This window comes from Mauremys mutica, chromosome 23 (genome assembly GCF_020497125.1).
Source record: "Mauremys mutica isolate MM-2020 ecotype Southern chromosome 23, ASM2049712v1, whole genome shotgun sequence".
In the NCBI taxonomy this organism is placed as follows: Eukaryota; Metazoa; Chordata; order Testudines; family Geoemydidae; genus Mauremys; species Mauremys mutica.
Genome location: NC_059094.1, coordinates 4693790 through 4717482, shown reverse-complemented (window position 1 = coordinate 4717482; position 23693 = coordinate 4693790). Strand labels below are relative to the sequence as shown.

General features: G+C 45.3%; 1 protein-coding gene across 7 annotated transcripts in view; it reads left to right on the top strand.

Annotated features, from left to right (window-relative positions):
* The window catches only part of SCMH1 (Scm polycomb group protein homolog 1), a 107397-nt gene that overhangs the window by 7507 nt on the left and 76197 nt on the right, over positions 1–23693 (top strand). For 4 of the 7 annotated variants that reach the window (XM_044997987.1, XM_044997980.1, XM_044997982.1 and 1 more), the window contains exons 2-3: positions 16529–16612; positions 20976–21044. In XM_044997987.1, coding sequence (XP_044853922.1) covers positions 16588–16612; positions 20976–21044 — 94 coding nt within the window. In that variant the 5' untranslated portion in view covers positions 16529–16587. The remainder of the gene's footprint in view (positions 1–16528; positions 16613–20975; positions 21045–23693) is intronic. The other 3 variants (XM_044997983.1, XM_044997986.1, XM_044997984.1) reach the window with 1 other exon arrangement.

Below are 23693 nucleotides of genomic sequence, written 5' to 3'. Positions count from 1 at the left end.
TTACTTGATATTTTCATAGTTAAAATGCATATGGTTTTTATAAAGTTTTCAGGAAGTAATGTCCTTCATTAAACCAGCAGGATGTCATTAAAAATTACACCTGGATGTTACTTCAAAACATGATCTAGTGTTACTACTGATAAAGCCATTGCTGGCAAGGAAACAACAGTAATAATGTTCATCCTCACGAGACAATAATAAACATTTTAAATGAAGATATACTTTCTATGGAACCTTATGATTTACAGCTAATTGCCATCTGTGGATAAAGGAGGCATTTATAACCTCTCTAAGGGAATATCATAACATCTGTATGTTTTTCAGGTCACTGGTTGATAATTTTTATGCCACATTGAAATGAGATATCTAAAACTGAAATAGCTTGAGGTCCAGTCTATAGTTGGAGGAAATAGGGATATTCTCCCAAACTCTGACCACGATAGTGAATTCCTTACTTGCAAAGCCAAAATGAGAGAGACAGGGTGAAATCTTGGCCCTGTTGATATCAGTGAGAGTTTTGCCATTGACTTCAGTGTAGTTAGGATTTCATTTCAGATGTATTATTGTAGTGGAAGTATTGAGGCTCTCAGTAGTACATGTAGGCATTCATAATATGACTATACCACTTCTTCATTGTGTGTTTTCTGTGCAGTAGCATCTACTGAGTGCCTTCCACCAAAATGGACATAGAATCATAGATTATTAAGGTTGGAAGGGACATATTTCTGATGTATTTTCCTAGATTAGATTTTCAGAGTGTTGGTCCATCCAGCTTCATTAGCATCATTGTGAGAAGCTGGAGCCACAATTGTACATGTTCATGGTAGCGAATTCTCTCTTGTAGTTAGCTTTGGCAGTGGAACTCATTGCTATAGCAGTTTTCAGTCTCTGTAGGCCCTGAACAGTCATTCTTCTTCCGCTTTGCATATGCTCAATTTCCTGCAAAAACTTATTTCTTTGCAATCCACATAGAATATATCCATGTTACAACGCCATAACTCTTGGTATCTGCGGTAGCTTTGACAAGTGACTATTCTGCATACACTTCAGACAGATGTCCAAGCATTGGAGGCCCTTATACTCATTGACCTACTTTCTGTGGTGTTAGCTAGACTCCTGCATAACTGCAGCATGAATTTAAGCATGTTCAGTGGTACAGTTTGGTATTTCAAAGTGACATAGCCTGTCCTGTATGCTCCACACACAGTCCTGAGGTGTCAGCCACTGAAGCAAACACTGGAATCTGTGCTGGCAGCAATATGTCAGCTTCCACCAGATGTTACTCTTTTTAATTTGCATCTGTCTGAATACCAGTTCAGAAGCAATGTCTCTCATGATTCCTAAGTTGTGCACCAAATCACAGGAGGTCAGAATAATTTTAAGACCACTGCACTTGGCACAGTGTTCTGCATCTCTGTTGTCCATGAAGTCCTCACTGAAATGTTTGTGTAGTGGAGGATAGGCATTGGTGGTGGCTTTTATAGATACCTGATTTGATGTCATCCAGTGGATATCAATGACAGCTTGTCAGTACTGATCAACTGTGATCAGCTATGTCTTCACACTCACAACTCTTGTTGAGTCCTTGATTCTTAGGCGTTACAAAGGACATCAAACTTGCTGAAGACTCTCTGGAGGTGACGGACCCCGCTGTCTTGTCATGTCATGTCTCCGATCTGTGACTGCAGCGATGCCAGATGACGAGATTGCAATGAAGTCAAAACTACTCCACACATTTCCCCCCAGCATGGCAGTTTCTTCAACAGATGCAAACTCATAGACTCATAGACAAAATAGTTGCTCTGCTTCAGGAAGGCTTCAGTGAATTGACTATGCCTCAGACTGTCCCAAAGAATCTGATATTGTCCTTGCATTCAGCACCTAAAACTGGGTAGCCTCGTTATTGTTCTCAGTCTCACAGGAGGGCCAAGTGGTTGCTTGATGATCTTGATTTATCTGTCATCACACTGAGCTTTGCACTCTTCTGCATTGTTGAGACAGCTTTAATTTTCATTTACTGTGGTAAACATTCAGTGATACCAGCACATGCTGCCTCAGACTAAAGAACTCCTCTCGTATGGAACCTGTTCAGTCACTGCATGTTCATGTCAGCTGAAATATCAGTAAATGCCCTCTTATATTTTGTGGTTTTATAAACTGTACAGAATATCTGGCAGGTTGTTGTAAGTCAAGCACTGTGCTCTGTAACAGTGTATTTTTTCCTTGTTAGTCATACTCTGTGTGTTCTTTTGCAGCTACAGGATGAGATTTTGGTTGCTTGTGGTCATGATTTTTTTTCATTGACATCTACTGCACCTACTGTAGTCAAAGTAAGACTACGTAGAGCCACACTTCGTAGAGAATTGAGTGCCATGTGTGGTTTATTTTTATTTTGGTCAGTTTCCAAACTCTTGTCCTTTCAGGCACACAGAACAAGCCAACTCCTTGATCCTTGCAATTAGCCCTGGGTAATCAGTTTGGGTTTTCTTACAGAGACTGGCTAAGAATTACCGTTCACCGCTGTTCTGCTAGATGTGGTGTGTGCTATTGGGATAGAGTAATTAAGTGGCACACAGGAACACTTGTTTTCTTTGTTGGAATCTTCACAAGTATTGTTTGCATGTTGCTGGACTTCTCTTCACACTAAAACTCAATAGATTCCAGAGGCTATTTTGCCTGTTTCAATAGACTCAAAATGTTGAATTCTGGGATCCCAGCTTCCTGAGTAACAAGACAAACCAAAGTTAATGCTATGCAATATGAAATGCAAATAGCAATTGATAACAGAAATCTTCTCTGAGCTCATTTGGACTTCCTGGACTGGTGCTGCTGCAGCTCCCTGTTTCTTCTCCCAAGAGGCACAGATGTATTACTACAGCTCTGTGTGACTGAGAAAATAAAATAAAGGTGTGTGTGTGTATACACACACACACACACACATACACTCACTGATTTTGCTCCCCCACTCTCTGGGGTCCTCCAAGCTCCCCTTCTTCTCCCGGCTGGCTTGGCTGGTCTCTCTCATTGGCAGGGGCCTTGTTCTGGTGTGATCAGACTGTTGTCCTTGCTGCTCCTGCTGGTGAGACAATAGATTAGGCAAGGTCTAGTGTATGAAAGTTAAAGTGTGGCATGGCTTCTGCGCTAGGCTTGCTGGGTGGGCTGTTCCCCTGTCTCCCTCTCGCTTTGTAAAGAGTTGGACTTCTGCATCTCTTCTGCCCTTGAAACAGCAGCTGAGGCTCTCCTCTTTGGTTTCAGCAATAGCAGGTCTGTCATCCGTTTGGCTCTGCTACATGCAATCAGGGACAGGGTGGTGTTGGCTACCTAGAATGGCTTCCAGGTACCCTAGCACCTACAATCATCTTCAAAATTTGCACTAACATCTCCGAGGTTCAAAAAAGAGATCTGGTACAAAGGTATTCTTTGAGTATTGTCCCTGAGGGTACTCCATTTCAGGTGTGCATGTGGAGATTTTTGGTAACAGTATGCATTCAGCCTCCACGTGTGCTCCAGACATTCTCATGCCCTGTTGTCTTATGTGGTATCTTCATTACCAGAGGTTTGCAACCATGGTAGCCCATTTGTTACAATCCTCTGCTAGTCTCTTTGTGTATGACTTGTCCTTTTCAATCTTCCCAGGATACCACATCATCCATCCAACTTCTTTTTTTGCCTTGTGGTCTTCTGCCATCTGTTTTCACTTCCAGTGCCCATAAACATTCATCACCTGCTGAACCTCTTAAAATGTGCCCTGCAAATTGAAACTTTGTTTTCATAAGCTCTCTGACTAGCATTTGCTCGGTTCCAATAATTTCCAATGCTGTTTTTTTGGTTACCTGGTCTATCCATGATATTTTCAGAATGCACGGATACATAAGGACACACATCTCGAAGAACTCCAGTTACTGCCCAAGGAGAGTAATCTCTCCTTTTCAGAGGTGAATCCTTCTCTCTGAAGGTTATATACCTGCTTGGTGTGGCCGAACCTGGATTTCTTGACTCCTGGGGCATGCAGTAGGGCTCACTTTCCATAGGCTTTCTCTGAGACAGTGATTTTGAATAAGAAGACTGAGTTGGAGAATTTTATTTGTGGTGAGTTGGAAGGGTTTTTGAGCCAAGAAATACTTCTGTATGTATCTCTAGGAAGAATGTGTAAATTCCTGGAGTTTTGTTGGGGCTCTTTTGATTAAGTGCAAATAATTAATTTAGTGGTATTCTGAATCATTTATATGCTAATTTATATGCCACATTACACACTCCTGTATGTTCCTTGTCATGAACTTTACAGTCTAAATAAGACACGGCCCTGCAAAGCATAGGTGCAGGGTTCATTAAATGAAACCAAATTCCCTGAGCATGTGTGTTGAGTAGATACTTGGGGCTCAGTCCTATTCTCCTATTTGTATCTTTACATAGGGGGCTGGTGAGTTACCTCCTGTGTAGGGAGGACAGTCGCACCTTGGCATTCCACCTTGATGATATTATGGAGCCCAAATGTTTGTCTCATGCTTCTGTTTTAAAACAGTCTTCTAGTATATAGTGCAGAAACTGCCTTCTAGATACTATTGCATGATTGTGCCTTCATAACACTCAAAGGCAGAATTCTGTTTAAAGGACTCCAGTGAACCACATAGCAATTCCAGGGCAAACTGCAGGTTGTTTTGATTTATGCTTAAGGTTTGGCATATGGCTCAGTGCAAATTAAAACAGCTACATGATAGTAACTTTACAATCATGACTGGCACCAAATTGGCCTCTTTGCTTAGTCTCATCTGAGTGCTTGGGGTATGAGTGAATTCCCCTGCTTCTTATAGACACGATCCCTCCAGGTTAGGTATGGAACTCATTATCATGCTGGCATGGGGCACAGTTTCACTGCTGCTGCTCAAGCTATTCCTGTTCTGTGGACACAGATCTTCATTCTTCAAGGCTGTTAGTCCCACCAGCATCAAACAAACTTCAATAAATAAAACTGAATTAAAACCCGGATGTCCAGAGGCAGGGCCTGGGACTCGGGTTCAGTTCTCTACTTTGCCCCCTCCTTCCTGGGTGACCTCACACAAGTCACTTTGTCTCTCCATGCTTAATTCTTAATCTGTAAAATAATATTTGAGTGCCTCCTGGGTGTGCTGTGGGAATAAATACATTAAGATTGTGAGGTGCTCGGATGTTGCTGTAATGGAGGCCATCTAGGTACTTTTGATATCTCGACTGTAAGAAAGACTGCCCCCTGGGACGGGAGGATCGGTGGATTGGCCTCTGCTGGAGTGCAGCTGTGCTGGCAGGGCCCCACTGCAGCTAATAATGATTTGGGCCTAAGGTTACTGACAGCGGTGCCTCTGCAAAGCACTGTGAAACAGGAACCTGCTGCTTTTTCAAGAGCTGCTGAATGGATTTATGGCACGGAGGAGTCTTTGTGACCTTCCTTTCATGTCTGGATCTGGCACTTGGACACCTATAACCCCAGGGAGTAGAAATGATAGGGCAGTGCAAAGTGCTGGAAATCATTTAACCAAAGATGAAAAAATCTCCCCGGAGTAATTGAAAGACAGAGCTGCAGCCTCTGTAACCCTATCTACAGTAACAGTGGAATTCGTTTGGTATGATTTGATTACTGAATCCCCTTCATGTCAGACAGTCTTCACAGTGGGGTGTTCCCCATCTCCAGGGCAACTGGAGGCAGATCTTTGCTCTGGACCTGGGCTTAGAACAGGGGTGGGCAAACTATGGCCCGGGGGCCGCATCTGGCCCTCGAGCTCCTGCCAGGGATCAGGGTCAGGGGCTTGCGGCTCCTGGAAGCAGCGACATGTCTCTCCTCCGGCTCCTACGCGTAGGGGCATCCAGGGGGCTATGCACGCTGCCCCCACCCTGAGCGCCATCCCCGCAGCTCCCATTGTCCGGGCGGTGCCTGCGGATGTGGCAGCATGCAGAGCTGCCTGGCTACGCCGCCGCATAGGAGCCGGACGGGGGACATGCTGTTGCTTCTGGGAGCTGCTTGAAGTAAGTGCCGCCTGGAGCCTGCATCCCTGACCCCCTCCCACACCCTAACCCCCTGCCCCAGTCCTGATCCCCCTCCTGTCCTCAAGCGCCTCGGTCCCAGCCCGGAGCACTGTCCTGCACCCCTAACTCCTCATCTGCAGCCCCACCCAAGAGCCGACACCCCCAGCTGGAGCCCTCCCGCACCCCAACCCCCAATTTCGTGAGCATTTATGGCATGCCATACGATTTCCATACCCAGATGTGGCCCTCAGGCCAAAAAGTTTGCTCACCGCTGACTTAGAACCATCCCTCATTAGGGCTCTTCAGAATTCTCTACCTCCAAGCAGCAGACCCAGGACTTCCTTTGTAGCAGAGCTTTTACAGGGTTTTAAAAAGATTGTAAACTCAATGTGTCTCAGTTAATTCATTGGCTTGGAGGTTTTTCTCCTCAAAAGTGCTACAATTTTAAAAAAGTTCTGGCTTTCTGAGAAGAGTTTAAAGTTTCTGTTTAGAATTCTGGAGACCAGAACTGTCATGTGTGAACTGACTAATGGCTGCTATAATTTGGTATCCTGCTTCAGACAATGGCCAATGCCAGAAGCTTCAGCTGGAAGACATACTCCTGCCCTCCTTCCTTTGCCTCACAAAATGCAGCTACTTATGCAGTACTATACCATAGAGAAGGGTTTTCTTGCTCACCCCAGCTACCATTCAGCTTTTACCTTGGAGCATGGGATTGATGGTCTATGTAATTTCTGTCTCAGCTGTGTAATTACAGATGATGTTCTTTATCTGAATGTCTAATCCTTTTTTGAATGGTACTGCTGCATTGCATTGATAGTGTCCAGCAGCAGCAAAATTTATTCCCTTCTATCTGTTTTAGACGTTTAATGTTTTTAATGCTGTAGAAGTGCCTATCGTACTCTGAGAGGGGCAAATGGGAGTCCTTGAGTGACCTTCTCCACTCTGTTTGTTGTTGTATATAGCTCTAATCTCTCTCCTCTTGATTTTTCTCTTTTTCATACTAAACAATTCTGGTCTCTTTATTCTTTCCTTGTATGACATGATTTACATTTACAAAAGATGTATTGGTTTGTTTCTGTTTTGTTCTCCACATCAAAGGTGTATGTCAGGATACCTGAACTCTTTGGCACTGTGGTGTAGTAGATTGAGAATTCTGTGGCAGCTTCATTTAAATTAAAATATGGAAGTTTTAACGCATAAAATATGAAAATGCATAAAGCAAGCAGTACATTAGCCTCTGTTATTCAATTTGAGATTAAATTCAGGTTTTTTTAATTTTGTCTCCATATTTTCAGTTTTTGATATGCCACAGAGCTTTGTATGTGTACTGACAATGCATAACTGTCTTGTAGAAATTGTCCTGGGGAGCTGGAAATTATAGCCAGGACTTTGGAGCTGTGCTCCGGCTCCGGAGCAAGCTCCAGGCAAAAACTTGCAGCTCCACTGCTCCAGAGCTGCTCCGGGCTCCGCTCCAAACCCCTGGTTACAGCAGTTCTGTAGAGGCATATTGGGGCTTTTGGCATCTCGGAGATTGTGGGATAAGTATATTAAATGTATGTTTCTGCTAAAATGATGTTCAGTTAAATAGTTAAACTCTTTAGGTTTCAGGGTTAATGTCCTATTGAGATGAATTTGCACCTCTGACCTATTTTTTCAGGATGATAGCACTACATCAGTATACATTTGGTTCATGCTTTCAAATTTAACTTGATGATAATATGGGCTGGAAACTTACTCTTTTTAAAAAAAAAAATGAAAGCTTTGATTCTGGAGTGTAGTGGTGGATTCTGGAGCCAAAGCATCACAGGATACTGGTTACAAGTGTTTTTTAATTCTTAAGTATTTTGTCTGATACTGAAGTAAGGTTCGCTGGCCACTGATTCCTAGGATCATGCTCAGCAACATCTTTGCAAAAACACACATACAACATTGGCCACCCTCTAGTGTTCCTACATAGTAGCTGTTTTTAATGCTATATTATTTATTTTTATTATTAGCTCAGCTAATTTGGTCTTTAGTTCTTTCTAAATTCCAATAGAAATCATCTGGCTGTGGAGATCTACTGGAATTTAGCTTGTCTAACTGTGCCATCACCTCTCTTTTGATACCTCTGTCACTGACAGTGGCTCCTCCTTATCTGTGCAGAGTAATCCCAAGGAAGCTACTTCCCTCTTATCCTGTATTGTCTCCTTATCCTCTTTGATTGTCTCCTTTATATGTTGGTGGTCCAGCTGACACACACTCCCCAGGGCACACTGCTTCTGAAGTTCTTGAAGAATTCCTCATCTATTTTATAGCCAAATTCTTCCATCAGTTACTGGCACACAGCTTTTGTTATTTGTTCTTCAAATATCCTCCTAGTTTTCAGTCCCTTATACCATGTTGTGCATGTGCGGGCATGCATATGTACACCATTTTTCTCTTTGCTATTCCTCCTCACCTCCTTTACCTTTCTCCACTACAATTCATTCACCAAATCTGGAGGAGGCGCTGAAGGAGGCATTTCTAGAACAAATAACAGAAATAGCCAAAACACATGATCTGATAATAATTGGGGGACTTTAACTACTACTTGAAAAAGTAATACAGAAAGAGAGAAAATGTACAGTAAGTTCTTGGAATGTGTTTTGGACAACTTCTTGATTCAGAAAGTAGAGGAAGTAACCAGAGGGCAGCCATGTTCGACTTGATTATGACTAATAGAATTGGTTGTGAATCTGAATGTGGAAGGCAACTTGGTTGAAAGGGATCATGAAATGACAAATTTCATGATTCTAAGGAAAAGAAGGACTCAGAGCAGCATAATAAGGACAATGGACTTCAAAAAGGCAGACTTTAACAAACTCAGAAATCTGCAGTGTAAGGAAGGTCCCATGGGAAAAAATATCTAAGGGAAAAATGAGTTCAGGAGAGCTGCTAGTTTTTCAAAGAAACAATATTAAAGTCACAACAGAAAATCATGCGGCCACAAAGGAAAGATAGGAAGCTAGTATGGGCTGCACCATCCTACAAAAAGTGGAAACATGGACACATTGCTAAGGTTTGAGCTCAAAAGAATAGCACGAGAATGCAGGGACAAAATCAGAAAGGCTAAGGCACAAAATGAGTTACACCCTGCAAGGGACATAAAAGCCAGTCAGAAGGTATTTTGTAAATACCTAAGGATCAACATAAAGATGAAGGGAAATGTAGGTCCTCTGCTTAGTGTGGAAGGAGAGCTAGTAATGGATGACACCAGTAAGGCTGAGGTGTTTAATATCTGTTTGCTTCAGTCTTCACTAAAAAGTTTAATTGTGAGCAGATGCTTAACAAATTTAATATTAACAGTAAGGGGGAAGGAACACAAGCCTGAATAGTGAAAGAGCAGGTTAATGAGTGTTTAGATGAGTTAGCTGTATTTTTCAAGTCAGGAAGTCCTGATGAAATTCACCCTAGGGTACTTGAGCTCGCTGAAGCAATCTCAGAACCGTTAGTGATTATCTTCAAGAACTCATGGAGAATCATAGAATATCAGGGTTGGAAGAGACCTCAGGAGGTTATCTAGTCCAATCCCCTGCTCAGAGCAAGATGAACACTAACTAAACCATCCCAGCCAAGACTTTGTCAAGCCGGTCCTTAAAAACCTCTAAGGATGCTTCACTCTAAGGATGATCACGACCTGTTGAGCCCAACAATCTAACCAGCTTTCTATCTACCTTGTAGTCCATTCATCCAATCCATACTTTTTTAGCTTGCTGGCAAGAATTCTGTGGGAGACCCTTATCAAAAGCTTTGCTAAGGTCAAGATATATCACATCCACTGCTTTCCCCATATCCACAGAGCCAGTTATCTCATCACAAAAGTCAATCAGGTTGGTCACACATGACTTTCCCTTGGTGAATCCATGTTCACTATTCCTATCACCTTCCTCTCCTCCAAGTGCTTCAAAATGGATTCCTTGAGTACCTGCTCCATGATTTTGCCGGGGACAGAGGTGAGTCTGTAGTTCCCCGGGTTCTCTTTCTTCCCTTTTTTAAATATAGGCACTATATTGCCTTTTCCCAATCGTCCAGGGCCTCCCCCGATTGCGAATGGGTGAAGTCCCAGCGAACTAGAGAAGGGCATACATAGTATCTATTTTTAGAAAGGGAAACAGAGAGGACCCGGGAAATTATAGACTAGTCAGCCTAACTTTGATATCTGTAAAGATACTGGAACAGATTATTAAACAATCAAGTTGTAAGCATCTAGAGGATACTAGGGTGATAAGGAGAAGCCAAGAACAAATCATGCCAAACTAACCGAATTTCCTCCTTTGATAGGGTTACTGGGCTAGTGCAGAGGGGGACATTAGATGTGAGGTATCCTGCATTTAGTAAGGCTTTTGACAGAGTTCCACACTAGGGATATGTGCTCTAGTGAAAATACTATAAGGTAGATGCAAAGCTGGTTGAAAACTCATACTCAGAGTAGTTATAAATGGTTTGCTCTCAAAGTGGGAAGATGTATTTAGTGGGGTTCCTACAGGGGTCTGTCCTGGGTATGGTGGTATTCAGTATTTTCATTAGTGACTTGAGTAACAGAGTGGCAAGTATACTTTTAAAATGTGTGGATGACACCAAGGTGGAAGAGGTTGCTAGCACTTTGGAGGATAGGATTAGAATTCAAAATTATAAACCAATTCTCCAGTTTACCAAGGTAATCAACCAGGTGAAATTCAGTAAAGACAAATGCAGAGCACTGTTCTTCAGAAAGGAAAAATCAAGTGCACAACTACAAAATGGGGAATAACTGGCAAGGCAGTAATCCTGTGGGAAAGGATCTGGGAATTATAGTGAGTTGCAAATTGAATATGAGTCAACAATATGCAAAAATGTCTAATATTCTGAGTATATTACAGGAATATTTTATGTAAGATATGGGAGGAAATTGTCTTGCTCTGCTTGGCACTGGTGAGGCCTCAGCTGGAGTACTGTGTCAAATTCTGGGGGCCATCCTGTAGGAAAGATGTAGATAAATTGGAGAGAGTCCAGAGGAGAGCAACAAAACTGATAAAAGGTTTAGAAAACTTGACCTGTGAGAAAAGGTGAAAAAACCTGGCTGTGTTTAATCTTGAAAAAAGAAAGCCGAGGGGGGACCCAATAACGGCCTTCAAATAGGTTAGGGGCTGTATAACGGGGTTTGCTGGCTCCGGAGTTAACTCAGCACCCCAGTCATTCAAATCCCTACCTGTTTACACTGATTGAGCTCTGATTGAAAGGCAGTGGGCAGATGAGGCCAGTAACTGAGTGGGGGGTACATCTCAGGGGTTAATTGGGTGGAAGTATCCCCAGCAGCTAGTCCTGTGTAAGCAGACAGAAAGGGAGTGTCAGAGGAAGAGTTGGGAGCTTGAAGGAAAGCAGAAGTAGGCAGCCCTGGCTGCTGTTGCTACAGCACCCTTACTCAGAAGCAAATGGAGAAACTGGTGACTCATTGTAAATATAAAATACAATAAAACAGTGTGGTGGGGAAGGAGTGGTTGTGGTTAGTGGTTAAGGGCTGATAGGACTCAGTGACTATGCTATGACAGACCGTTATAAAGGGGATGGTGATCAGTTGTTCTCCATGTCCATTGAAGGTAGGACAAGAAGTAATTGTATTAATCTGCAGCAAGGGAGATTTAGGTTTGATTTTAGGAAAACCTTTCTAACTATAAGGATAGCTAAGTTCTGGAATAGGCTTCTAAAGGAGGTTGTGGAATCCCCGTCATTGGAGGTTTTCAGGAACTGGTTAGACAAACACTTGTCATGGATGGTTTAGATATAGTTGTGGTGCCTCTGTGTAGGGGATGGACTAGATGATTTCTTGAGGTTCCTTCCATCCCTATATTTCTATAGAGAAGGCTCACAGAATCAAGCTAGGATATTTCAGGCTTGGAATTCCCTCTAGGTGCATCTCCAGCTTCCCTTTGTCACCACCAGTGAAGTGTAGACAGGGTTTGGCATTTCTATCACTGTGTCACATAACCCTGCCAACACGGCGATTAAATTGCCGATCTTGTCTCTACAGCTTCTACTTGGTCTATTTATTGATGATAAATACCCACTGGGAATTACAGACCCCAGAACTCCTAGTGTACACAAATTCAACCTCATACCAGTTTGAGAAGGGCTAGGGTAATGACATTCCTCCCACGGTGCTGTCTCTAGACCAGGGATCGGCAACCTTTGACACGTGGCCCGGGCCAGTTTGTTTACCTGCTGCGTCCGCAGATTCGGCCGATCGTGGTTCCCGGCCAATGGGGGTTGCGGGAAGTGGCGTGGGTCGAGGGATGTGCCAGCCGCCACTTCCCGCAGCCCCCATTGGCCTGGAGTGGCGAACCGCAGCCAGTGGGAGCCGCGATTGGTCGAACCTGCGGACGCGGCAGGTAAACACACCGGCCTGGCCCACCAGGGTGCTTACCTGGCCTGGCCCACCAGGGTGCTTACCTGGCCTGGCCCACCAGGGTGCTTACCCTGGCGGGCCGCGGGCTAAACGCTGCCGATCCCTGCTCTAGACCCGTCTCAGAGGCTTCCTTCTAAAAATTGGGCTCAAATAATAGGTGCCTGATAAATTTGATTCCCCTCTTACAGGTTGCAGGGAAAAGGAACATTCTCTTTCCTACTCCCCTCATTCCCTGAGTTGCTGTGGTGTAGTTGTGCCTTCGTTGTGCTAACCCTCCCTCAGTCTCCATTTTTTCTGTTCTCTCCAGTGAATAGCTCTAGGATTTGCTTCTGTGGGTGAAACTGACTCGACTTTTTTGGTCAGTTTCTGGGCTGCTTATAGGGCTCTGAAAAGCAGCAATGAAATCCAACTAGACTGATCAGTTTTCACTTTGCTGCAGGTTGGGAATGGTCTGAGCAGTAGCAGGGGCAAGGGAGCTGTGTGTGCAGACCTAGGAAGACAGCACTGTATTGGTTTATATTTTATTCATCTGTAAAAGGTTATTTTTGCAACAGGAATGGCCGAATTTTTTTTTATTTTTTAAGGCAAAGTTGCAATAAAATGTCAGCATGCTTTATTGTACGTTACTTATTATGTATTGAGGATCAGGTTAATATTCAAAGAACCTGACTAAAGATTCTGGCTTTCTGGCTGAGGAGCCTTTTTAAACAAACCCTTGGATTCTGCTGAAGTTGATAGTACTTACCTGGGAAAGCCTCCTCCATGGCCAGACAAGTGGATTTGTCAGGCCTTGTTCATTTTCATATTAGACCTCTGGTTCCAATTTGGTTATTTATAGCCATGTCTGTGGTGCTCGTTACTGGTATTTGAACACTTCACCGCATTAAATATCACACCAGTTACCATTGGAAGGCAGAGCTGTCTACATTTTCCTTCTGCTAGGCTGGTTTCTTACAGAGATAGGGGCTGGTTGTTGATTGCGTCTACATCAAGAGTCTTGCACTCTGGTTGTTTGGATGAAGACGGAGACTCTCTCTTCTATACTGGCTTTCCTTCTAACTAATAAATGAAGAATCTGTATTTCCCTTGTGTAGCTGGCGTAGCATGTGGAACTGTGAGTGGCTCAGGGAGAGCTGCCATAGTGGCTTTGGATTTCAGACTTCTGAATAATCTGTATTTAGTTTCCAGAATCTTGCTCCTACAGTTCCCTGTGGTGTTGGTAATAACCAGGGGTCCTAGAAATCCATTTGCCATGGAAAAATGCTGAATTTGCATTTTTACAGAGAATCTTTGGTTTTTACGTTTAGTGTGTGTGAGGGAGACAGGACCTATACAGTAGAACCCTGTTTATCCAAACCTTCATTATCTCTCTCTCCATGTTAACTGAACCACCAGCTGCCTGCAGGTGACCGCCTGAGCCCTGCCGCAGTCATTCCCTGATGGCTAATGGTTCGGTTAATACGGAGAGCTGGATTATGGAGGCTCGGATGAATGGGGGTCTACTGTATATCAGTAAAACATTATGTTCAACTGATCCCTATATATATATTGTGGCTAGGGAAACTAAAGTTCAGCATTTCATTTTGATCATGGAAAAATGCAGATTTTTATGTTTTATTATTGGAGAATTTGGGGGTTTTTTTATCACAGGAAACTAAGATCCCTGGTAATAATATGGACCATCAATAGAGACCGGCTCCGCCTCAACTTTCTATCGTGCTGTTTACATGCTGTATGAGAGCCTTCCTAGTGGCACTCTGTAGGCAAATTACCTGGCTGTTGTCATGATAAGTCTGACTCTTCTACCTATGCTCCTGGTAGGGGGTTCTTGTCATCAGGACAGCTTAAGTATGTTACTTTTACTATTGCAAATGAATTGGTTGTCTTAGTCCGGCTCTTAGCAGCGAGGTGTTCACTATGAATATCATCCTACTACCCTTTTTAAGGAAGAGGCCGTCCCTACTTTTTAGTAACATATTTACATTTTCCTGTTGTGTTCCTCGGTGGCAATGTCTGTGGAGAAGCTGAAGGGGGGACAGGCTGTGGAGACTTAGCGGTAGTCAATCGCTCCAGCCAGGGTTGAAGCCCAGGTGGAAGGGTAGTGTATAGTGCCCATGCTGCATTTGTTCCCTCTACTTAACTGTGTGGTCCTTGTCACCGTAGTGTCTGAATGCTTCACACACATTAGTGAATTTACCCTCACAAATTTCCTGGTGGAGAGAGCAGCATCATCCCCACTTCATATATGAGGAACTAAGGTGCCTAGAGATTCAGGGTGGACTTTCAAACCCACCAAAGTGACTTAGACCTCACATCCCATTAGCACTCAGAGGGTTTTATGCTTTTGAAAACTCACCCCTCGTGGAGAGTCTGTGATAGAGCAGGGAGCTGAACCCAGTTCTCCTGAGCCCCTCTGTGCAGTGCTTTAAATGCAGGATCCTTCTAGAGGATGCAGTCGCAGGCTCTTAGCTCAGCACCTTTTAACAAAGTGAAATTATGAAAGAACATTTTAGGGAGGAGACATTGAAGTTATGCTCCCAGGTTAAAAATTATATTTTAAATCAACTTCCTCATAATTCACCTTAAATTATTGAAATGAAAAGAAGCTTTATAGTTTCATTTCACTATATACAGATAATGTAAAGTTTACTTTTTGCTGTTCTCTCCAATTGGTTACCAAAACAGTTTAGTCTTCTTTTTTTTTTGTTGGTATTCATGTTGATTTTGGAGATTGTTTAAGGTTGCAAACACCGGAGAGGAAAGTTTTATTTAAAAAAATCATCCATTAGAATAAAAAACTTGTCCTAAGTTTGATAAAAGTCTGTTCTACAAAATCAAAATTTTGTAGCTAAATTGGACCTGACAATGTCTCTTTAAACAGAAATCTAGCATTGCATCCTGTGATGTGACTTCCTTTTGCAGAGAGATTCCAATTTTGGAATTGCCCACACTGTTAAATGTGGGGATTTGTATTGACACACTTGCATCTTTCATTTAGCTTAGTGTCAATACATGCTTTTGCTATCTTTCCTAACTCTGTCACTGTGGACTTGTGTAGGGCTTAGCCCAGGGATCTCAAACTCAAATCACCCCAAGGGCCACATGAGGGCCAGTACATTGGCCGGAGGGCTGCCTCACTGACACCTTTTCATATAAAGGTACAAAAGCCCCCCCCGCCCCCACTCCACCCTTTTCATGAGGCCCCGCCTCTTCTCCGGCTCCTCCCCCCACCCTCCTGGAAAGCGCTAGGTGGCAGGAAGCGCCTGGAGGTAGGCAGAGGAGCGGGGATGTGGTGCGCTGGGGCGGCAGGGGAGAGGGGAGCTTGGCGGTTGCAGGAAATAACTCTGGGGGGGGGCGCGGGGAGCTTGGTGGGCCGCATGTTTGAGACCCCTGGCTTAGCCACTTATTTTAGGAATTTTCAATCGGGGTTTAGGCAGTATGCTATATATCACTTGGTACAAGTGAAGCTGGCCTAAGAAGGGAAGCATGACCTTTGACCTATATGTCTGGAGTAAATCTCCAGCTGGCATTGATAATCAATAATACTTTCTTATGACAAAAATACAAATCCTTTGACTTGTTGGAAATGGACTTACTAGCCTTCCCTCCTCAAACTGGGAAGCAAACACAGATCAGCAGCTAGGACTTGCATTGCAGCAGTACCAGGAAAATATTTCCTGCCTCCATGTCCAATTCCTCTTACTAATTGCACAGAATTGCCATGTGCAATTCAAACTGCAAGTCCCATGCTGGAAATTGTGTTACTCTCATCGCCAGGTTAATACTACATTTCCATGTGTTTCTTTAATAAATGTCGGGTCTCTCTCTCTCTCTTTGTTAGAGAGCAAGAACAACCCCCCACCTGGGAGCACAGAGATTGGCATATGGTGTTCTTACTAATTTGTGCTGCTGCTGCTATAAATTTAAAATTGCTTGCTTATTGGAGAAAGACCGTTCTGGTTTCAGAAGGTTTGACAGTATTGTCCACATTAGCAAACAGAGATTTTCTAAGCAGTTTGGGATGAAGGGATACTTATTCTTCTCCACTGCATACTTATTTAATATTGCAGACACTTGTATGATGCAGAGCTGGGAATTTTATCATGTTTATTTCTTTTGTCCTAGACATCTTCAGGTAGCTAAAGCCAAGCTAGTTCAGCCTAAGGACGGCAGCAAGCGGTATAATGCGGAAGCCAGGCCCTCAGAAAGGTAAGTGGTAATGCTCGGTCTAGGAGAAGGCCCTTTGGTTAGTTAGTTGGGTATAAACTAATGACTCAATTGCAGATCATTAGAGAGTTGGTATGAAGATGGAGAGGAAGCTCTGGGACCTGGGTAGCAGTCTGGAGCAAAGCCTGAAGAGAAGGGAGTGGAGTAGGTCTCACTTGGACCGCTTGGACAGTAGTCCACATGGGTAGAAGTTAAAGAAAAATCTCTGTTGTCATTTAGTTATCCCCGTGCCAGTGCAGTCTGCTCACGAGAGAGACAGAGCTGAACTGCTATGGAGACTTCTCCGTCCCAGTGATGCTGCGGGGTGCCGCCAGGTCAGGGCAGAGATCATTGGGGGAATAGCATGGGGGAGCTCACACTGCAGCTGGCTGGACTGTACCTGCTTCATAGGTAAAACTTCAGTTCCCATTGCTGCAGAGTCCCTTCACCATCTTCTGCACAAGAATAACAGTCACAGACCTTTTTAAGGAAGCACTTAGTCTGGCTTGGGTGGCAAGGCCATTTGAAGGGAGCTTTTGCTATCCTCATAGCGCCCCTGCAACATCTGGGGCATCCTGTCAAGCAGTGATATTCCACTGTGAAGCCTGGTCCATGCACCATCTGCTAGTGCTCCCAGCACGATCTAAGCTGGTGCTTGCTGTTAGAAGCCTCCCCCTTCTAATGAGGCATGAAACTGAAGACCAGCCTACCTTGTGGAGATCAAATATATCACAGGAACTTAACTCTAGTTGCCTGAATCTTTCATCCCATTACAAGGCTTTTGCAACTGCGAGCACAGGGAGCACTGTGCAGTTACAAGCAAGCTACCTATGTGCTGTTTGCCTGAATGGAAGGATAAACCCAAGCAGTCTGTTTGCATCTTAGCAGTTTGGGGCTTTTGTTCTTTAAAGAAATATTGATTTCCTTTAGTGTTGTTCCATACACGTGCATTTCACTGGAGTGATCTCATCACGCTTTCTACAGAGGATGGGGGAGGGGAGAATGGTAAAAAGAGAAGCAGCCGCTGCAGTTTTGTTCACATCTGCCGCATGCACATGTTTATTGCAGGAGATTTCCATGCTTGATTTCTTCCCCCTTTCCTTTATTTTTTTTATGTCTCCTTTGCTTCTCCAGAGGTTTATCCTACAGGAGCATTATCCTCTTTCTAGCACCACTTGTCCTTTAATGAAGTGAAAGTAAATGAAGGAAAACAGGGAGCGCATGCTGGGAGGCAGCTGGAGGGCCTGGAAATAAAAGAGGCAGGTTGATTAGTCAGCAGTGTGGCCTCTCACACAGCTTGTCATCTTTTCGCCGCGTGGAGCAGGAGGCTAGGCAGTGTTGCCGTTGTGACCTCTGTGTTGTGAATGCAGTGCCGTATGTTCCAGAATCAGTGCATGTGCTGGATACAAACAGGTTCCTGTCCTATTTACCTGGTTTTCTATAACTCACTGAACTTTTTTAGCTAAAGTATTTGCACATCGGAGCCCCGGTGTTCCTGGAGTTTCTTTCCCCTTTTGTTGGTTTTGCGTGCTGCTTAGGAAAGATTTTGCATTAAAAAAAATTAACTGCAGAAATGGGACTTATCCTGCAGAGAACTCAGAGTAACCCAGAATGCCCGAAGTAGTGAGCGTCTGAACAGAAGTATGGTATGGGGGAGGGGGCACTAAGTGCCCCCATAGGTATTCTCCATCGCTGTCTTCTGAGCTTTGTCTGCTCCATCCTTGCTTTTCTCAAGAGGTGGTAGAGCATCTCCTTCCCTGTGAACTATCAGTTGTTAGTCTGCCTGGGAACACTGATTGCCCAAAGGCAGTGATGGGCTGCCAAAATCTTAACAAACGGTTCCCTCCTCACCCCACAAGGGGCTCATGGCCTGCCCCCGCCCCCCAGGACTCCTGCCCCATCCAACCCCCCGCATTCCGTGATGCACCCCCCTGGGACCCCTGCCCCATCCACCCCCCTTCCCTGTCCCCTGACTGCCCCCTGCTGCCCCATCCAACCCCTCCTCTCATTCCTGACAGCCCCCTGGGACCTCTGCCCCATCCAACCACCTCTTCTCTCTGTCCCCTGACCGCCCCTGCAACCCCTTCCCCTGACTGCCTCCCACTGCCCCATCCAACCCCGCCTCCTTCCTGATTGCTCCCCCAGGACCCTTGTCCCCATTCAACCCCCCTGTTCCCCGCCCTCTGACCACCCCATCCCCGACCACCCCCCAAACTCCCCTGCCCTCTATTCAACACCCCCCGGCTCCCTTACCGCGCTGCCTGGAGGTGGCTGGCGGTGCTTCAGCCACGCCGCTCGTCTGGAGCCAGGCCACACCGCTGCCACGGAGCTTCCGCCCCCCCGCTTCCCGCGAATCAGCTCTTTGCGCAGGACGCCTGGGAGGGCTAAGAAGCAAGTGGCGGCTTCGTGCTCAGGCCCAGGGAGGCGGAGGCGGAGTGGAGGTGAGTTGGGGCGGGGAGCCGTTCCCCTGCACTCTGCCCTCCCCCCGGGTTACCTGCTGTGGTGCAGGTGGGCCCCCCGTCCCAGCTCACCTCCGCTCCATCTCCGCCTCCCTGGGCCTGAGCGCAAAGCTGCCTCACCGCTTCTCCGCCCTCCCAGGCTTCCCACGCAAACAGCTGATTTGCGGGAAGCGGGGAGGAGGGGGAGAAGCAGGGTGGAGCATTCGGGGGGGAGGCGGAGTGGAGGTGAGCTGGGGGCGGGGTGGGGAGCTGGAGCACCCATGGGGTTGGCGCCTAAGGCGCCACTTTTGGATAATGTGCTCAGGGGGAGCGGCTGCTCCCCCCCCCCCCAGCTACACTCCTGGGTCACTTCAATTTACCGGTTGTTAAATTTAGAAGCCCGCACAGGACAACTGGTTCGAAAAGGGCTTCTAAATGTAACAACCGGTTCCCGCGGACCGGCTCTAGCTCACCACTGCCCAAAGGCACATTCTGATTGGCTCGTTTTTGATGGTCACAGTTATGCACCAAGTCCAGTGAGTCACATGTGAGGTGTCCTCACAATGACACTGACTGTGTGTGACAGCAAAGGGAGGCGCTTTGGAAGCTGTGGAGAAGGAGAAGATGCTGTTTTAACCGGGCCTCGCCCCAGGTGGTCCAACTGCCCTTTCGGCAGCAGTATGCGGCTCTTTCAGCTTCTTGTTGAGAGCTTTTAAATCCATTTCCCTGCATATTTTTCTCACACCCTTTCACTGAAAACTCCTGTTCGTGGTGGAAGAGTATATTTCATAGAGCGCCACAAAATTACTTCATAAAACAGCATTAAAATAGCTTAAAATAGCTTTAAAAATGCAATGTAAAATAAATGAGTTAGCCTGTAATAGCAATAAGGCATGCTGGGGTGTGCATTAGTCAGCTACTAGTGCATGATGCAGCCTCGTTTGTTAAGCAGCTCCCCCAAACAGGGACTAATAGCCTATTAATGCATGGTCTGTTGGGCTTCCATGTGTGGAGTCGCCTGTTTTGTTGCTTATCACACTTTGGGAAGGGTCTGGAGAATCCCTCCATTTTTATGCCACTTCTCAGTCTGTGGCCACCATCCTTGTGAGCAGAGGACTTGAAGTGACAGCCTGTGGAGCCATCAGCACCATTTCTTGAGCAGCCAATGGGATGCTATCTAGCTGAATTTGGCTCTTTCTGCAGGAGTTGAGCAATACTCTGCGACTCAGGCCCTAGTGACCTGGGCAGTGAGCACCCCATATTGGAGCTCAGACTCCTGATATTTTGCGTGTGATCCTTCAGGACTTTGGCGGAAACCCATTGATGTCCAAGCCCCTGGATCACCAGAAGAGAGTCTAGGTGGATGGTGGGGAAGGGAATAGCTGCACTGACCTTTATTTGGAAATGGGGATCTAATCCAGGCTTCCCCATCCCATAAAACAGCACAGGGGGAGGCAGCTCCCTTTCACTTTCATTTCCCCCCTCTCAGAGTCTGTCCCTGAAGCCTACCAGCCTTTAGCCTCGTTTAAAATGTTAAAAACTAGAAGGTGAAAGGATTTGTTCTTTGCCTCTTGGCTCATCATTAACAATGAATATTAGCAGGTGAGAGCTGGTAGAGACTGAGACCCAGTAGACACCTGAGGCCCAGTTTTCCTTCTCTTGAGCTCAGTGGGATGAGGCAGATGTAAACTGAGATGGGGGCTTGGTAGATTCTGCAGTGGATGTTGATGGGGGGAGAGCGAGTCAAACAGTGGGAGCTTCCCTCTTGTCCTGGGGTCAGTTCTTCCCTGGGAGATACAAAGTGCCTGTGAGTCAGAGGAAACCAAGTCAGTGTCCAGTGTGTAGCTGCGTGACCACCTCCTGCTGAAGGGTAGAGCTGAATCAGGCGGGCTTCCTCACTCACATGAATGCTTTGTTTCTTGTCTTAGCCATAGACTGGAAAGATGGTAGAAAGCACAAGTATGGCCGCCCATCAGAGTCTCCTTCCCAGTACCAAGGTAAGAAGGTGCTTCTCAGCTCCCTCTTGTTCCTCTCCTTGAGGTCGTTGAATTGCTGAGGACCAAAACTCACCCCATATGCTAGAAAACTGATGCAAACTGCATTTAAGGGGCTTTGCCCGTAGCAGTAGTATGTAGAAATGACTCTTTGCACGAGGGTACATGTTCTCTGGCACTATAGGGTTTCCTTACTTCTAGGTGAACTGTTTCTTTCACATTCATGTGAAATGGTTAATCTAGGCCCAGTCCTGTGAGTGCAATTGTGACTGTATCTGAACACTGAATACTGCACATTCCCATTTTTCCAGCAGCAGGATGTTGGCGTCCACCCCAGTAGACTGGAGCCCCTTGTGAGTCAGCACAGCTGGCAGTCTCTTAGGAGCTGAGGGCAAGGTCTGGAGTTAGCAGCATGCGAGTTAATCACTCCTTTCCTCCCTTAGAGACCATTGGCAGGGCAGGTTGTGGTAGTGTGCAGAGCATCTGCAAATTAAGTTTATAAAACTGACAGTTCCTGCTGTCTTTCAGAAGAGACGTCTGGGTGAGTTCTGACTGCTTGGGGCAGTGTAGTTTATGACAAGGCCCCACTTTTTACTTATCTTTATAATCTGGGTTTGTTAGTAAGGTTTAATTTGCAGATTCCCCACTAAATGCATCCACTGAGCCATAAGAAATTAACAAAGCATTCCCAGAGTGAATAGTTCCTAACATAGAGCACTGCATGCCTTTGTGTAGGGCGTTCTTATGTTTCTTAGAGCCATTAAAACCTCTCCCTGCTGTGCATGGGGGCTCTATGTTGTAGGGAAGTGTTGGGTCTCTGTATGTCATTCAGCCCTGAGGTATATCCTAGGGGGATTTTCATGTGTGTCTCAGGACTCTGCCTGAAGACATGAGCATTATCCACCACCATAGGGCGGCCATCATTGCTTGGAGAATCCTGCCTAGGCCCCTCCTGGTGGTCTGTAGGGGCTCCTTCATGATCTCCATTTTGCTGGGTGCTGCGTCGTTCCAGGGCATGTGGAGAGATGTACTTTTTTCAGGGATGAGATTGATTTGAAATGGTGCCTCTCTCTGAAATTTGATAACGTGGTGTGGTTTGCTATCCTTTCATTCTCCATCCCATCCTGAAAGTCTCCAAGCTCTCAGCCAGGGTGAGGAATTGCTAAAGAGATGCACTGTGCTCAGGATCAGTTAATTGTCTATAAACTGAACAAGTACTTGTGTAACAATAGGAATCCCCTCACTACAACAAATGCTGACTTGCATAGAATCATAGAATCTCAGGGTTGGAAGGGACCTCAGGAGGTATCTAGTCCAACCCCCTGCTCAAAGCAGGACCAAACCCAACTAAATCATCCCAGCCAGGGCTTTGTCAAGCCTGACCTTAAAAACCTCTAAGGAAGGAGATTCCACCACCTCCCTAGGTAACCCATTCCAGTGCTTCACCACCCTTCTAGGGAAAAAGTTTTTCTTAATATCCAACCTAAACCTCCCCTACTGAAACTTTTTCTGCCATGTGCTACCACAAGTGCTCCTGTTCTTTTTGTGGATACAGACTAACACGGCTGCTACTCTGAAACCTGTCATTATGCAAGGCACTGCATTTAGCCGTATGGAGTGGAAATCCATCAACTTCATGATACAATCAACTTAGGCTTAAATAGGGACTGGGAATGGCTGAGCCATTACAAACATTGAATCTATCTCCCCTTGTAAGTATTCTCACACTTCTTATCAAAGTGTCTGTACTGGGCTATCTTAATTATCACTTCAAAAGTTTTTTTCTCTTACTTAATTGGCCTCTCAGAGTTGGTAAGACAACTCCCACCTTTTCATGCTCTCTGTATGTGTATATATATATACCCTCAATATATGTTCCATTCTATGCATCTGAAGAAGTGGGCTGTAGCCCACGAAAGCTTATGTTCAAATAAATTTGTTAGTCTCTAAGGTGCCACAAGTTCGCCTGTTCTATTTACTGAGAACAGTCTAGCTCCATTCTCTTTGGAACCCCCTTTCAGGTAGTTGAAAGCAGCTATCAAATCCCCCCTCATTCTTCTCTTCTGCAGACTAAACAATCCCAGTTCCCTCAGCCTCTCCTCATAAGTCATGTGCTCCAGCCCCCTAATCATTTTTGTTGCCCTCCGCTGGACTCTTTCCAATTTTTCCACATCCTCCTTGTAGTGTGGGGCCCAAAACTGGACACACTACTCCAGATGAGGCCTCACCAATGTCGAATAGAGGGGGATGATCATGTCCCTCGATCTGCTGGCAATGTCCCTACTTAAACAGCCCAAAATGCCATTAGCCTTCTTGGCAACAAGGGCACACTGTTGATTCATATCCAGCTTCTTGTCCACTGTAACCCCTAGGTCCTTTTCTGCAGAACTGCTGCCTAGCCATTTGGTCCCTAGTCTGTAGCAGTGCATGGGATTCTTCCATCCTAAGTGCAGGACTCTGCACTTGTCCTTGTTGAACCTCATCATATTTCTTTTGGCCCAATCCTCTAATTTGTCTAGGCCCCTCTGTATCCTATCCCTACCCTCCAGCGTATCTATCACTCCTTCCAGTTTAGTGTCATCTGCAGTCCACGCCATCCTCCAAATCATTAATGAAGATATTGAACAAAACTGGCTCCAGGACCGACCCTTG